The sequence below is a fragment of the Pelophylax lessonae genome (genome assembly GCF_965119305.1).
Source record: "Pelophylax lessonae genome assembly, chromosome: 5".
Lineage (NCBI taxonomy): Eukaryota > Metazoa > Chordata > Amphibia > Anura > Ranidae > Pelophylax > Pelophylax lessonae.
In genome coordinates, this window is record NC_138772.1 from 81,660,169 (window position 1) to 81,675,474 (window position 15,306).

The following is a 15,306-nucleotide window of genomic DNA, read 5'->3' on the forward strand; positions in this document are numbered from 1 at the left end:
TTACCGTAAAATCCATTTCTCTGATGTTCATTGATGGACACAGTTCTTCATTTTAATGACCATAGGGTTATACTGCCCCCTACAGGATAGGACACTAGGCAGAGAAAAGCTTGAGCATGCCTATGGTGCTGTCCCTGGCGGTATACTCCCACTTCCTGCTAAGGGTATTCAGTTTTGTAAAAAGCAGTGTCAGAAGAAAAAAAAACCAACTCCAATGAGGGGCGGGTGCTGTGTCCATCAATGAACATCAGCGAAATGGATTTTATGGTAAGTCAAAAATCCCATTTTCTCTTTCATTGACAGAAATAGCTCTTCATCTTCATAACCGTAGGGATGTCCCAAAGCAGTTTCAAACATGAGGGGTAGGAACAGTAGAAAACAAACTTCCCCAAGGCTAAACATAGCCAACCAGGTAACATGGAGCTCAACTGAGAACAACTGGAGTTCACCTGAAAAAAACACCCTCAGAGGACAAGTCCTCTAAACAGCAGCCTGCAAAACTTTGCGGCCAAAATAAGCATCCGCAGATGCCAATACATCCACTTTATAAAAACTTTGTGAATGTGTGCACAGACGACCAGGTGGCTGTCTTGCAAACTTGCACCACTGAGGCCTGATAAGGGAGGGCCCAGGAGGCACTAAGTGCCCTAGTAGAGTGCACCCTGAAAGTGAAAGGAGGAACCTAACCCTTAATAGAATAGGTGTCTAATCCCTCTGGAAATGGTCGCAGCAGAAGCAGCCAACCCCTTGTGAGGACAAACGGTGAGTCTGACTTCCTAAACGACTGCGTAACCACCAGGTACACCGATTGCCGAAAACACATCCAGGGATTGCAAGGCAACTTTTTTAGGATGCTTAGGCTTAGGACACAAGGAGGGCAATACAATGTCTTCATTCAGGTGAAAATCTGAGACGACCTTTGGAAGGAACGACGGACACGGTCAAAGAACCACCTTATCCCTGTGAACCACTAGGTAAGGTCGACGACAAGACAGCGCCGCCAGCTCAGACACCCTGCGCACAGAAGTAATAGCCACTAAAAAGTCCATCTTCTGGGACAACGTAAGCTGGGGAATCTTTCGAATATTTTCAAAGGGAGGTTTCTGAAGAACTGATAACACTAAATTGAGGTCCCACTGTGGCAATGGCGACCGCACTGGGGGAGCCAAGTGTCTCACTCCCTGGAGAAAGGTACGCACCAACAAGTGTGTGGTCAACGGACAATAAAGGAAAATCACCAAGGCCAAAACCTGGCCCTTGATGGTACTCAAGGCCAAACGCTGCTCAACCCCTCGCTGGAGGAAAGCCAATATCCAAGTCACCGAAAAAGAGCGAGAGTGAACTCCAAGAGACTCACACCTTGCAACGTATGTCTTACAAGTATGATGGGAAATCTACCTGGAAGTAGATTTTCTAGCTTTTAAAAGCGTAGGAATCACTGAATAAGACAACCCTCTATCCTTCAACACCTGGCTTTCAACAGCCAAGCCGTCAAAGCCAGCGACTGTAAAGCAGGATGGAAGATCGGTCCTTGAGACAAAACATCTTCCCTGAGACGAAGTCTCCAAGGAGCATCAGCAACTAGCCATACCAGATCGACGTACCAGGACCGGCAAAGCCAATCCGGAGCCACCAGGATGACTCAAATCCCTTCTGCCTCGATCCTGTGCAGGAGTCTCGGCAGATGTTTGAGATGAAGAAAGGCGTATATCAGACGATAATGACTCCAGGGAGCCACTAAGGCTTTTGTGGCGTCGGCTAGAGTATCCCGAGACTGTGCCACAAACTTCTGTACTTTCCTGTCGAGGCAAGAGGCCAACAGATCCACCTTGGGAGTCCCCCACCTGATACACAACTGACAAAACGCCTCCAGATGAAGTGACCATTCTCCTTGGTCTAACGCCTGTCGACTGAGATAGTCCACCTGACAATTTTCTACTCTTGAAATGTGCACAGCAAAGATGGCTGAAACGAACCGTTCTTCTCACCTTAGAATGCTGGCTACTTCCTGAGCCGCCAGGACATTTCTTGTGCCCCCTTGGTGACTGACATAAGCCACAGCTGTGGCATTGTCCGATTGAATCCGTACCAGACACCCCTGGAGACAATTTGTCCAATGATCCAGACAAATCCTGATTGCTTAGAGCTCCAGTAAATTGATCAGTAGCCTGGACTCTTCCAGAGTCCAGACCCCTTGAGCACGCCGAGGACGCCTTCCCACCCGTATAGGCTGGCATCTGACAACCATCCAGTAAAGGGGAAGAAAGGAGAAGAGCCGGAGAGCGAAGCCACCAAACCAGGGACCCCCTCGTGCTCCGGCTCAACAGGATTAGATTTTCCAGAGACTGAGGATCCTTGTTCCATTTCATCAGAATTCCTTTTTGCAGAGATCTTGTGTGGAACTGTGCAAACGGAACAACCTCAAAAAGGTAGACACCATTAGGCCAAGCACCCGCATGCAAGCAGTGCTGTATCCTGGCCTAGGCCAACAAGGCCCAGACCTAGGGCAGCACTTTGCAGGGGGGGCAGCAAAAAAAATATTTCATTATTTGTAAAATGACTATGGACTTCCTATTTATTATACAAATAAGTGAAATAATCCTATAATTACAATCAGTGGCAGTAAACACAAGTCCAAATATCTTAAAAGAGTAATCTTACTAATCCCGTGATATAAGGCTGTACTAATGGGCACTGATAGGCTGCACTGGTGGCCACTGATGGGGCTGCACTGGTGACCACTGATGAGGCCACAATGATATGCTGCACTGATGGGCAGTAAAGAGGCGGCACTGATAAGGCTGCACTGATGAGGCTGAACTTAAGGGAACTGATAAAGCTATGCTGATGGCCACTGATAGACTGTGGTTATGGTCTGTGGTTTACAGATGACAGGATGGGTCATAAGCAGGAAGGGGTGTGGCCTTTACAGGAAGGGGTGGGTCATATTTAAATTAGGGGGTGCATAAATTTAGTCAGGCCTAGGGCAGCACAAAACCTAAATACACCACTGCATGCAAGTCCGAAGAGATGACCGTCTGCTGCACAGCAGAAGCCAGATTGCCTCCTGCAACTTCTGAAGTTCTGCCAGAGGGAGAAACACTCTGGCTGAGACTGAGTCCAGAGTTAGTCCCAAATATTCCAGGCTCATGGACGGAACCAGAGCAGGCTTCTGAAGATTCAGAAACCAACCAAACTCCCTCAGCCTTTGTAGAGCGATCTCCAAATTGGCCAACAGAGCAGTCGAAGACTGCTCGTAAAAGCAGATCATCCAGGTACCTCAGTACCACTATACCATGCTGACGCAGCAATGCCAGCACCAGGGCCAAGACTTTTGTTAAGACCCGAGGAGCAGAGGGGAGACCAAATAGTAACGCCACAAGTTGTCAATGCTGCTCGCCCACGGCAAAGCGGAGGAAGTGCTGATGGGCGACACAGATGGGAAAACAGCGAGGGTGCCCCTTCGTACGGAGGAATTTTTGTCCGCAGTCCTACCAAACCCCGCTCTAGGTTTACCTGACCAAGACTTCTTGGAACCTCCATTGGAGGCCCTGAAGGCTTTAGATCTCTTGTCCTGAGGGAAGAAAAGGCCGTTTGTGAGCAGAAAAAGAAGGACCCCGTCTGCGACGGGACTCCTTACCCTTGGAAGCTTGAGGAAGAAGAGTACTCTTTCCCCCTGTGAGGCCTTTGATAATGTCATCCAAGGAAGCTTCAAACAGGCGATCTCCCATGAATGGAAGATCAGACAAGGCCTTCCTAGAAGCCTGGTCTGCAGAACAGCACTTCAGACAGATAATGCGCCACAGGACCACAACTGAAACAGACAGTCTAGAAAGCAGGGTAGCGGCATCCAAAGCGGCGTCACAGACAAACTGTAGCCCTTGGATCAACTGACCAGCCAGCTCCATAAAGGCAGGAGGGAGCTGCTTCTCTTCCAGGTCCCGGCGTAAAACTTTAGCCCATTCAGTCATAACCAGGGTGATGGTAAACACTGGCCTAAGTGCTGAGCCAGCAACAGTGAACATATGGCGGTTCGCTTTGGCTCTGATGTTGCATTAGTCGCACCTTCCATATGTAAGGTTTCCCGCACCGATACAATCAGTGCATCCACTAGTGCCTTTTCATGTGCGGCTAGAGGAACAGAGGAGCCATCCTCACTGTCTGAGCATGCAGAGTGCGTGGACACAGACCCCTTGAAGGGTAACTAGCATCTGCGGCGGCTGAATCAGACCCTGGATCTGATGAGACAGAGAACGCAGGTGAAGGTGGGGGGACGCTTATTGTTAGCCTGTTTGCCCAGGACCAAATCTACTTTGGATCCAGGGACTCCAGGACCGCCATCAGTGCAGCCAGTTGTGGGGCCCCAGAGGGCCCAACAACCCCTGGGAGAGGATCAGGTAGTGAAGCATGCTTCAGAGACTTCATAAATGGAATTTGCACAACAAAGTGTAAAAACACTGCAAGGGACACCCCACCACGCTGTCTGTACCACAAGGCCTAGCACAGCCCTACCGATGTATAGCAGCAAGAGGGAGAGACAACCCCACCAGGCACTTATCACCACTGTCAGCTCACAGCAAGCTATCTTCACCCATGCAGTGATCAGGGGGAGGAGTAGCACTGTTTCAGACACTAGAGACCGAGAAAGAACTTCCCACCGCCAAATCACCACCCATCTAAACTCCAAAAACATGGCCAACGCTATTGTCAATGGGAAACCATGGGAAAATGGCCATCGATGCTTTATTACATGCTATACAAACATGGACGCCGATCTGTAGCACACAAGGCTACAAGAAAAGTGTGGCCCCGTGCGGGGCACGCGGCTCCCAGGGGTCCCAGGGGGGTACCAAGGCCTGAAAAAAATTATACCAGCAGGCGCCCCCACCAGGCGCCCCCACCAGGCCCATCCCCCTCAAAGAGCGAACGTTTTAGCGCCAGCAGCGCGCCCCCCCACCCCCATCTCCAGTGTCGCACTCCATTTACCTAAGAAAGATATGTCCGCCCGGGGGGTTGGGGGGTGAGTGAACAGATGGAGGACACAGGCCGCAATAGACCACTGAGCTGGGGGTGGGGGAGACGCAGTTGGAAAGTCGGGGGACCTAGGGGTCCAACCATCCAAGGAGGGGGGGCCCACATCCACCCCAAAACCCTTCAGGGGTAGAGGGGGGACAGCTGCTTACCATACCAGGAACAGGGTGGGCACCGCTCTGGACAGGACACTGCTCCATCGTAATGTAGGTGCTGTTGGCCAGGAGGTAATTCTGCGACTCAGGCCAAAGCCAGTTCATATGCACCCTTGCGCGACATTTACCTCGCAGGCCAGACCCCGTCCAGTAGGGCTATGTTGTGGCTGATCTAGCGCAGAGCTGCAGTCTGCACATGCTCGCTGGCCGGACTGAGGGGACCCAAACGATCTAGATTATAGAGTTTGTCGCCCAGTTGATAGTAGATTCTCAAAGGAACAAAATAATAAAAGGAGGAAAAATTCCATGTAAAAATAAAAAATTGCTAGGACCAGAAATCCCAGCATGGGACTAGGTCCTTACTCCTGACTAGGCAGAAAAAAAAATAGAATACCTATAGCAGGAAGTGGGAGTATACCCCCAGGGACTGCCCCATAGGCGTGCTCAAGCTTTTCTCTGTCTAGTGTCCTACTCCTGTAAGGGGCAGTATAACCCTACGGTCATGAAGATGAAGAGCTGTGTCCGTCAATGAACGAAAGAGAAAATCAATTTATATACACTATATTACCAAAAGTATTGGGACTCCTGTCTTTACATGCACATGAACTTTAATGGCATTGCAGTCTTAGTTCGTAGGGTTCAACATTTAGTTGGTCCACCCTTTCAGCTTCAACTCTTCTGAGAAGGCTGTCCGCAAGGTTTAGGATTGTGTTTATAGGAATTGTTTACCATTCTTCCAGAAGCACATTTGTGAGGTCAGGTACTGATGTGGACGAGAAGGCCTGGCTCACAGTCTCCTCTCTAATTCACCCCAAAGGAGTTCTATCAGGTTAAGGTCAGGACTCTGTGCGGGCCAGTCAAGTTCCTCCACCCCAAACTTGCTCATCCATGTCTTTATGGTCCTTGCTTTGTGCACTGGTGCGCAACCATGTTGGAACAGGAAAGGCCAACCCCAAACTTTTCCCACAAAGTTGGGAGCATGAAATTGTCCAAAATGTCTTGGTATGCTGACTCCTTAAGAGTCCCCTTCACTGAAACTAAGGGGTCAAGCTCAACCCCAGAAAAACAACCCCACATCCTAATCCCCCCTCCACCAAATGATTTGGACTAGTGCACAAAGAACCATCCATAAAGACACGAATGAGTGAGTTTGGGGTGGAGGAACTTGACTGGCACAGAGTCCTGACCTCAACCCGATAGAACACCATTGGGATGAATTAGAGTGAATAATGCAAGCCAGGCCTTCTCGATCACAACAGTGCCTGACCTCACAAATGTGCTTCTGTAAAAATGGTCAAACATTCCCATAAACACACTCCTAAACCTTGTGGACAACCTTCCCAGAAGAGTTGAAGCTGTTATAGCTGCAAAGGTTGGGCCAACTCAATATTGAACCCTACAGACTAAGACTGGGATGCCAATACAGTTAATTTGCATGTAAAGGCAGGCGTCCGAATACTTTTGTAATATAGTGTACATTTTGCTAAGGAAAATGTTGCTTTGTGTAAAATAATTAACTGAATTTTACTTACCATTTTCCTTAGAAAGTTATAATTATTTATAATGTATGTTTTTTCCCGAAATAAGCTTGAAAAAGGCACAATCACATAATAATGAAAAAGGGAGGAACTGTTTAAAGGACCAGTCAAATTTTGGCCTTACCTTTCCTAATAATTTCATTTATAAATGAAAGGTAGTCTCTGACTAGTAGCAACACACAATGAAGATATAATACCTTCTCCTGCTACAATTCTTTGGAGAGAATCAAGAAAGTAAAGAGAGAGTCCCACTAATACATTCTTCCATCAGTTAGTAAAGTGTATTTTACTTACACTGGGTTGTATATCCAACAAACAGACTTTGTTTTTGGCCATCACAGACCGTACAGAGTCGATACTAGTGCCGTAGTAATTGTTCTTATATTCGCCGTATTCAATAAACCTTATCGAATTAAGAGAAGAAATAACATCCAGTTAGTGACAGAAGGGAACAAAAACTTCACTAAAACTTTCATAAAGTTAAATTGAAAGCAGAAGGATTTCTATGTTATCTTACCATGTTTTAGAAGACGTAAGCTCTGCCAAGTCCTTTAGCGTGTCCTTTTTTTTCCCCCAACATATATATAGATATATATAAACCTTGTATTTTACATTTTAAAATCAGTAACACCTGCTAGTGTTACAGTTAACCGGCAAAGAAAAAACACTTCAGCTTAAGAGCGCACTAATGTTTTCCATCAGCTCTTTGTCTGAGCTAATGCTATGCAATAAAAGGCTGGAGAAGTTAAACAATTGAAACTACTGAAATTTCATTGCACACTGAGGTATAGCTGCCTTCGGCTGCCAATAACTAAAGCGGGAAGGCTTTGGAACTGTTGACAGAGAGAGGATGGCAGATTATCTGCCATAAACGCTTATCTGCTGCTTAAAAACCAAAACAAGATAAGGTAAGATATTAAACACATGAATTGCAGACTGCCTGCCAACAGAGCTTTACATCCAGGGTGGACAAGATGTGGCTCTATGGCTGCTGTTAAAGGATAAGTGCAGTTTTAATCACAGTTTAATGGAAGCTGTAGGCTGAAATGTTAACAGTCTTGCTGGGATGAATAAATAAAGAGTAATAAAATGATTAAAACACTTACTGTACCCTTTCCTGGAGAAAATACTGCTCTCAACACCATCTAGTATTGCTCACATATCTGAAGGCATGTATATTTGATAATGTGATCTCTGCTGTAAAGAAGGATCAGAGCTCAGACAGCCTGACCTTCCCCTTTAGCAGAGATCTTGTGATCAGAGACCATGGCTTTTCTTGTTCAATCATTTTTATTGGTAGAACAGAGTATACATATCAATTTTTGGTTAGATGATAAAGTACAGATTCTAATTAGAATACAAATATTTTAGCCATTTACGGCAAACAACCACCAAGATCAAGGGTGCTTGCTACAGAAAAATTAGATGTTTAAACTTTTTGTTTACATTTTATGTATGCATCCTAACATGACTGTCAACTGGTTTTATGTGATGGTCCACTTTAACTGGCATTCTGCAATATATATTAACCAAGAAGGCCCAAGCTATTACACTTATGTGGAAGTTCATTCAAAACCAAACCCTAATGCTAAACCTACTCTCAGCCAAATGCTAACCCTCATCTATCTTGCACTGTAAAGAAAAAACACTATTCCTACTTAATCTGCAGCAGCTCTGGTTCGATCCCACACTGAGCTCTCAGCGGCAGCTTCAGTTTGTAGGAGTGTGCAGGAGAGGCAGCCGACAATAGTAACTCTATGGGTGGACTACACTTTCCAGGCATTTCCCATCTGTGGTCAGCAGTCTCTCTCTACACAGAAACCACCACTAGAGACCGGATCGGCTTTAGAAAAGGTAAGTATAGCGATTTTGTCTTTACATGGTTAGATAGATTAGGTTCAAAATGTGCCTGAGAGTAGGTTTAGGTTTTGGCTGAACTTCCACTTTAAGTCCTCAGGGACAAAACTAGAAAACCTACAGCTATCCTAAACAATAATGAGGAACTGAAAAATATAAACTAATAGGTTTAAAAAAAAAAAATAAACAGGGAAAATAAGTCAGGCTTTGTGGCAATTTATAAAAATTGTCAGAAGGCACACTTCCCCCAAAAAAGACAGAACTATTATATTTTATGGGTTTGCTGAACGCATTTAAAATGTCACATGCCAGGGGGTAAAGCCCACAAGACTTCCAGTGGTCAATGAGTCAATGTCAAAAAGTGAAATCATCAATGTTCTGTTGAAAGGAGTAACAAACTATGTTGATGTTTCATATAATGAAACTTGTTAGTGCCTCTGAGTTGAGGCTGCCAGGGTCAACTTCCAGCTTTCGGGGATGTGCAATTAATCTGAAAAATAACACCCGGCTGGTTGCCCATAATCTCCACAGTCCTCCCTCCCAGGCACAGATCACCGAGTCAATTTATTCTGTTTAACAAGCAACGAACAGTTGGGTATTTATAACATTTATGTAAATAATGCTTAGGAGTAAAGAAAATCCATACAGCCAGTGGTGTTGCTGGCACTGTTCTCAATGGAACACAAGCAGCTTCTGCCGAGGCCTGTGCTCCTGCATGACCTCTAAAATCATATTGGTATTCTGAGGACTCTAGCATGAGCAGAAGCTGCTTAAAATGTACCTTTCACCAATGCTTTCAAATCAAGGATTTTTTCCTTCATCTGGATCAACTACAGGTTTAGGGTTCAGAGCATGTCGATTTTAAAGTGTACCTATAGTTAAAATAGAGAGTAAAGTAAAGCAAAGTAACCTTTATTAGGTTTTTATCACTGGTCTGCCCTGGTGACTATTATCACCATTATTGAAACTGAGAGAAAATCCCAAATTTTAAAGCCCAGCTGTAAGGAAATAATACATGCTCCCTTGCAATGGGGCTGTCCCTGCACTGCAAGGGTTAAATGCTTGTATCCAGGGTACCAGAAAAAGCAGTTTCACTTATTTGATCCTCATTCCCATGGCAGTTGGCACTCTCCTTTACTCCCCTACGGTCTGGTAGTGAATGGTTCCTCACGGCTATTGGCCCTGCATTGGACTTGATGGCCTCAGAGGACCTGTGACCATCAGAGCCTAGAGGGAGCCTGTGAGAGTTGAGGATTAGCTAAGTAAAACTGCTTTTTGTGGCCCCCCTGGACCAAAACAAGCATTTACCCCTTTAGTTTAGGGGCAGCCCCACTGCAAAGAACAATTTAGCTTTTTCCTGGAGTTCAGCTTTAAGTTTTCACAAGAATAGGATGCAAGGTGAAATCATCCAGTGGCGATAATTAATCTGCTGATAACTGTCTACGGGGAATCTACCTAACATTTCTGTTGTGTCTACAGCAGAGAAAGTTAATAAAAATCTTTCAGAAATAAAAAAAAAAAATATGACAATGTTTTCCATTACCTACTATTCAGAATGCAACTGAATGTACTAGTGTATAAAGATTGTGATATTTACTTTACATTAGGTTACCAATAAAGAATTTCATGATACATGTGAGTGGTGCAGATTTTTGAGCTTGAGGATAATTTGATGTAAAATCATAGTTGTGTTGTTTCAGCCTGCACTTGGGTATATTTATTTGGGGTGGACAATGATGACATTTTTTTTTCAGGGTGTTATGTTTCAGATTCCAAATCAGCTTTTCTAGAACTGATTACCTAAGCCCTCCTTTCCATCCTCCTGGGACCCATTTCCTGTTATAAGAAGGTATTTCCCCATTTCATCCTCCTAACGGCCCACACAGCCATTCTGTATCATTGTACGTGCCACATCATCCAGATAAAGAATTTGACCACACAATTACATGATAGATATGATCTTTACTTTCAGACTTGGAAGTCCATTGATTTTGTATAAAACAAACATTTTCATACTTTCCTACAGACTATTCTCTCATTCTAACATATCCACTTCCTAATCTATGCTACTCCGCTACATTCCTATCATTGTGGACCCTATTTAGCTTTGATACAAACTTGTGCTTCCCCCATGCTTCCCTCCCTTGTGCCCTCACTGTTTCTAAGTTCCCCCCAGGCCTCCTCTCTTTCTCTTTCAACAATTCTGCTAACTTTCCTATTCCTGTTCGTTTTCCCGGGAAATGTTTGGTGACCCCATAACCAAAGTAACCATTCGGCTTGGTACTTGTTATAGGGCCTGCAATAAAGATTCAACATGGGTTATAATACCCTTCACCTTTAAGTAGACCCATTTGTCCCAAGAAACTTCAATATCATATTGAGATTATACCAATCTCTGAAATTTTCCAATGCCCATTAATATATTGTTTTGGTTGTTATACGATGTATGTTGTATTCTTTTTAACTAATGCTGTGTTCTTTCATAAACCTTGCTACTGAATAAAAATGTATGTTAAAAAGATTGCTTTAGTTGCATTTAATGTTTTAAACAGCTCTCTATTTTAAAATAATATTCTGCAAATACATTACAGTAAACCCCCCTCCATTGCTGGGTTCTTCTATTCTCTCTATAGTGTTACCATATGTACCAAGAACCTCCATTGCCACAATATTGATTATCTGAATCAATGTCACTATAAGTTTGTTCACAGTCTTCCATCAAATGGCCTACCCTTGGCTATCACCAAAATGTCGCTTAAACCCACAAGACAAATCCATCCGACAAAATGGTGCCCTTCACTCAATCCTGCTGTGTGCTTAAAGTAGAACTATAGGCAAAACTTTTTTTTTCATTTTGGATAGAGCAAGGGAAGGTTATAATCCCTGTCAGACTTTTTTTCGCCATCTGTGTCCCGTTACAGAGATTTCTCTTCAATTCCTGTGCCATAGCTAAACAGGAAGTGGGATGAAATCTTTGCAAATTAAGGTAATTTCTTGGGGACCCCCAGATCACCAGAACTAGTGTCCCCATTAAAAGATTTTCCCTCTAATACTTTTCTGGGGACAACCCAAAATTTGGGATTTTCTATTACTTTCACTTTCAGTGCTAATGGTAAACAGTGCTGACTGGTGTTCTAATCCCCCTCCACTCCATCCAAAACTAAAAAAAAAATGTTTGCCTTTAGTTATACTTTAAGTAGCAGAATGCAAAATACCCAAATAGCTAAGAAAGCAATGCACTCACATTCAACATATTCATTCTTAAGGAATGAATATCATTTTTGTTTATAATGTATTTTGTCCCTCATGCCACAATGACTCTCTCCACAGTGTAAAGAACACAGAAACATTAAATTTTTAGTCTATATTTAAACATCTACAGAAACTAATGCCCCAACTTACTTGTTATTGTGTATGTCTGCTTCAAACAAGTGTTTAGAGATAAATATGTATTCCACGCCGTCACATTCTTGACTTCTCTTTCCTCGGGTTGTATCTGTTATTTGGGGTGAAACAAATAGGGAAGAAAAGAGAATTTAACAAAGAATATTTAGATAATAAAATTAACCTCTCCTAGGAAAACATGGCAGCTCGACTCATTTCTGAAAATGCTAGATGACTGGCTTAACCTCTTGACTTAAAAGTTTCTCCGTCACCGACCACAGTGTGTGTATCACAAAAGTCAGTGAGAAGTCCATATTTTCTTACTTGTTCTTGGTCAAGGTCTCCTGTTGAATAGTAGCCTCCATGTTTTTCTCAGGATAGATTCTCTTTATTAACACCAGGAAAATGTTATTGTGTAAAATAAATGGATTTTTGTAAAATCTTACCGTAAAATCCTTTTCTCTTAGCTCATTGACAGACGTAGTCCTCGGTGATTCAGCACCTTCGGGTTATGCTGCCCTCCACAGGAGTAGGACTAGACAGGAAATAAAATGCTCTGGCCACACCCTAGGGGCAGTCCCCGAGGGTATATCCTCTCTCTCTCTGCCACAGCAAATCAGTTATGTCACAAAGCAGTGTTTAGAGAATTTAACCCAACCCAACTCCAAAACAGAGGGGCGGGTACTACGTCTGTCAATGAGCTAAGAGAAAAGGATTTTACGGTAAGATTTTACAAAAATCAATTTTTCTCTATCGCTCATTGACAGACGTAGTCCTCGGTGATTCAGCACCTTCGGGACGTCCCAAAGCAGTACCAAAAATGAGGGGTGGGAAAAATGGAAATTAAATCCAATCTAGAAGGCCCAACCGGTGCCAACTAGAAGCTTTACAATGCTCATCCTCAATGATGAGACTCAACAAAAATTTTTCAACAGAAAAAATCCTCGAGGTAGACCTCCGGTCTCCTCAAATTGCGGCCTGCAAAACCTTGCGGCCAAATGAGGCATCCGCCGATGCCATCACATCAATTTTATAAAATTTTGTAAAGGTATGTACCGACGACCAGGTGGCCGCCTTACATACCTGGACCACTGACGCCTGATGGCGGAAGGCCCAGGAAGTACTGAGCGCTCGAGTGGAGTGCGCCCTAACAGGGAACGGAGGACTCCGACCCTTAATAGAATAAGCCTGTACCACCGTCTGTCTAATCCTTTTGGCGATAGTCGCGGCAGATGCAGGCAACCCCTTTCTGGGGCCATCCGTGATCACAAAAAGTGAATCCGTCTTACGGAACGATTCCGTAGCCTTCAGGTATACCCTGATTGCCCGAACCACATCCAAGGAATGCAACGCATGTTCCCGATGATGATTGGGCTGAGGACACAAGGAAGGTAGTACAATATCTTCATTCAGATGAAAATCTGAAACCACCTTAGGAAGAAAGGATGGCTTAGGATGAAGTACTACCTTATCCCTATGAATCACTAAGTATGGGGACTGGCATCATAAAGCAGCCAGTTCTGACACCCTGCGTGCAGAAGTGATAGCCACCAAGAAGGCCACCTTCTGGGATAAAGTAAGCAAGGGAATCTCCCTGATGTTTTCAAAGGGAGGTTTCTGTAGAACCGACAAAACCAAATTAAGATCCCAGGGCGGTAAGGGCGCGCGGACTGGTGGAGCCAGATGCCGCACCCCCTGGATGAAATTCCGCACCAAGGACTTGGTAGCTAAAGGTTTCTGAAAGAAGATTGCTAATGCTGAAACTTGACCCTTGATGGTGCTCAAGGCTAGTTTCTGCTCAACCCCTTTTTGCAAAAAGGCCAATATTCGAGTCACCGAATAGGTACGTGGAGGAAATCCTAAAGATTCGCACCACGCGATATAAGTCTTCCATGTGTGATAATAGACCTTGCTGGAAGTCGCTTTCCTTGCTTTAATAAGGGTAGGAATGACTGAAGCTGACAACCCTCTGTCCTTCAGTACTTGGGTCTCAATGGCCAGGCCATTAAAACCAGCGACTGTAAAGCACGATGGTAGATTGGTCCTTGAGACCACAGACACTCCCTGAGACGAAGTTCCCACGGAACGTCCGCGACTAGCATGTCCAAGTCGGCCAGGCCGGTTTGACGAGGCCAGCCTAGAATTTCTAGGACCACTGGCGCTGACTGGATCTGAACCAGGCGTCCCTAGAGCTATCTGGCCCCGACCATCCGACAAAGTCTGGTCGTTTTCTGTTCCCACACATTTATCAGACACCTGATTCCTATCAGGAACGGTGATCTTTCCTGGTTGAACCTCAGGGACCGAAGTCACCTGGCTAGAGGCTTCTTGGTCTGTCTGGTCAACCGGATCCGATTCCTGTGGGGAATTGAGACTAATCTTTGGAAAAGGTAAAGGAAAAGATCTGTTCAGGGAACGGTGACTACCGCTCCCTGTAGTACTTAAATGTTGGAAGGGAAGAATCGCACCGGTAGCAGTAGTCGATGCTCGATCTAATGTCCTGAATACCGGTGAAAACGTCCCCCCACCCTCAAACCGGGTGGGGGCGCACCTTCAGGCTGTGTAATCCTTTGCGTCGGGTTTGGCTGAGTCGGTCCTCTGTTTGTCCGACCAGCCCTTCTTGAACCCTCCTGGAGGAGTCTTGCCTTTCCCGCTTGTTCCAGCCGGGCGTGCGAACCCTTTATGGGCGGTAAAGAAAGGTCCTCGCTTGTTACGAGGTCCCTTAGCTTTAGCAGCCTGTGGCAAGAAAGTGCTCTTGCCCCCAGTGGCGTCCTTAATGATCTCATCTAGGGTGGCCCCAAATAGGCGATTCCCCTGAAAGGGGAGATTCGTCAAGGTCTTTTTGGAACCTAGGTCTGCTGACCAGCATTTTAACCACAGCACACGTCTAAAGATTACATCCAAGGCTGCGTCACAGACAAACTGTAGCCCTTGTATAATCTGTTCCATCAAATCAGATGTTCCCTGGGGGATATCTTTCCCCCTCAGGTCTTGGCGTACCAATCTCGCCCATTCCGTTAGTGTCTGGGAAACTAGACCAATAACAATTACTGGTCTAAATGCTGACCCTATCAGGGAGAAGATAGTGCGGGACTCTGCTTCCACCTCTGCTTCCACCTTTCGATCCACCGGATCCTTAAAGGACGAAGTGTCCTCCACTGGGATAACCGTGGCTTTATTCAGCCTGGAAATAGGTGGATCCACCACTGGTGGTACCGTCCATTTCTTAATGAAGGATTCCTCAAACGGATAGCGTCTAGCAATACGCTTGGAAATAGTAAAGGTACGCTTAGAATGCTCCCATTCTTCTTTAATTTTATTACCAAAACACTTGGGTACAG

General features: G+C 44.9%; 1 protein-coding gene across 1 annotated transcript in view; it reads right to left on the bottom strand.

Moving 5' to 3' along the window:
• Window positions 1-15,306, bottom strand: part of MPP7 (MAGUK p55 scaffold protein 7) — a 401,547-nt gene that overhangs the window by 35,576 nt on the left and 350,665 nt on the right. Inside the window, exons 13-14 of the mRNA XM_082259696.1 lie at window positions 11,984-12,077; window positions 7,019-7,127 (exon numbers count right to left, since the gene is read on the bottom strand). Coding sequence (XP_082115822.1) covers window positions 7,019-7,127; window positions 11,984-12,077 — 203 coding nt within the window. The remainder of the gene's footprint in view (window positions 1-7,018; window positions 7,128-11,983; window positions 12,078-15,306) is intronic.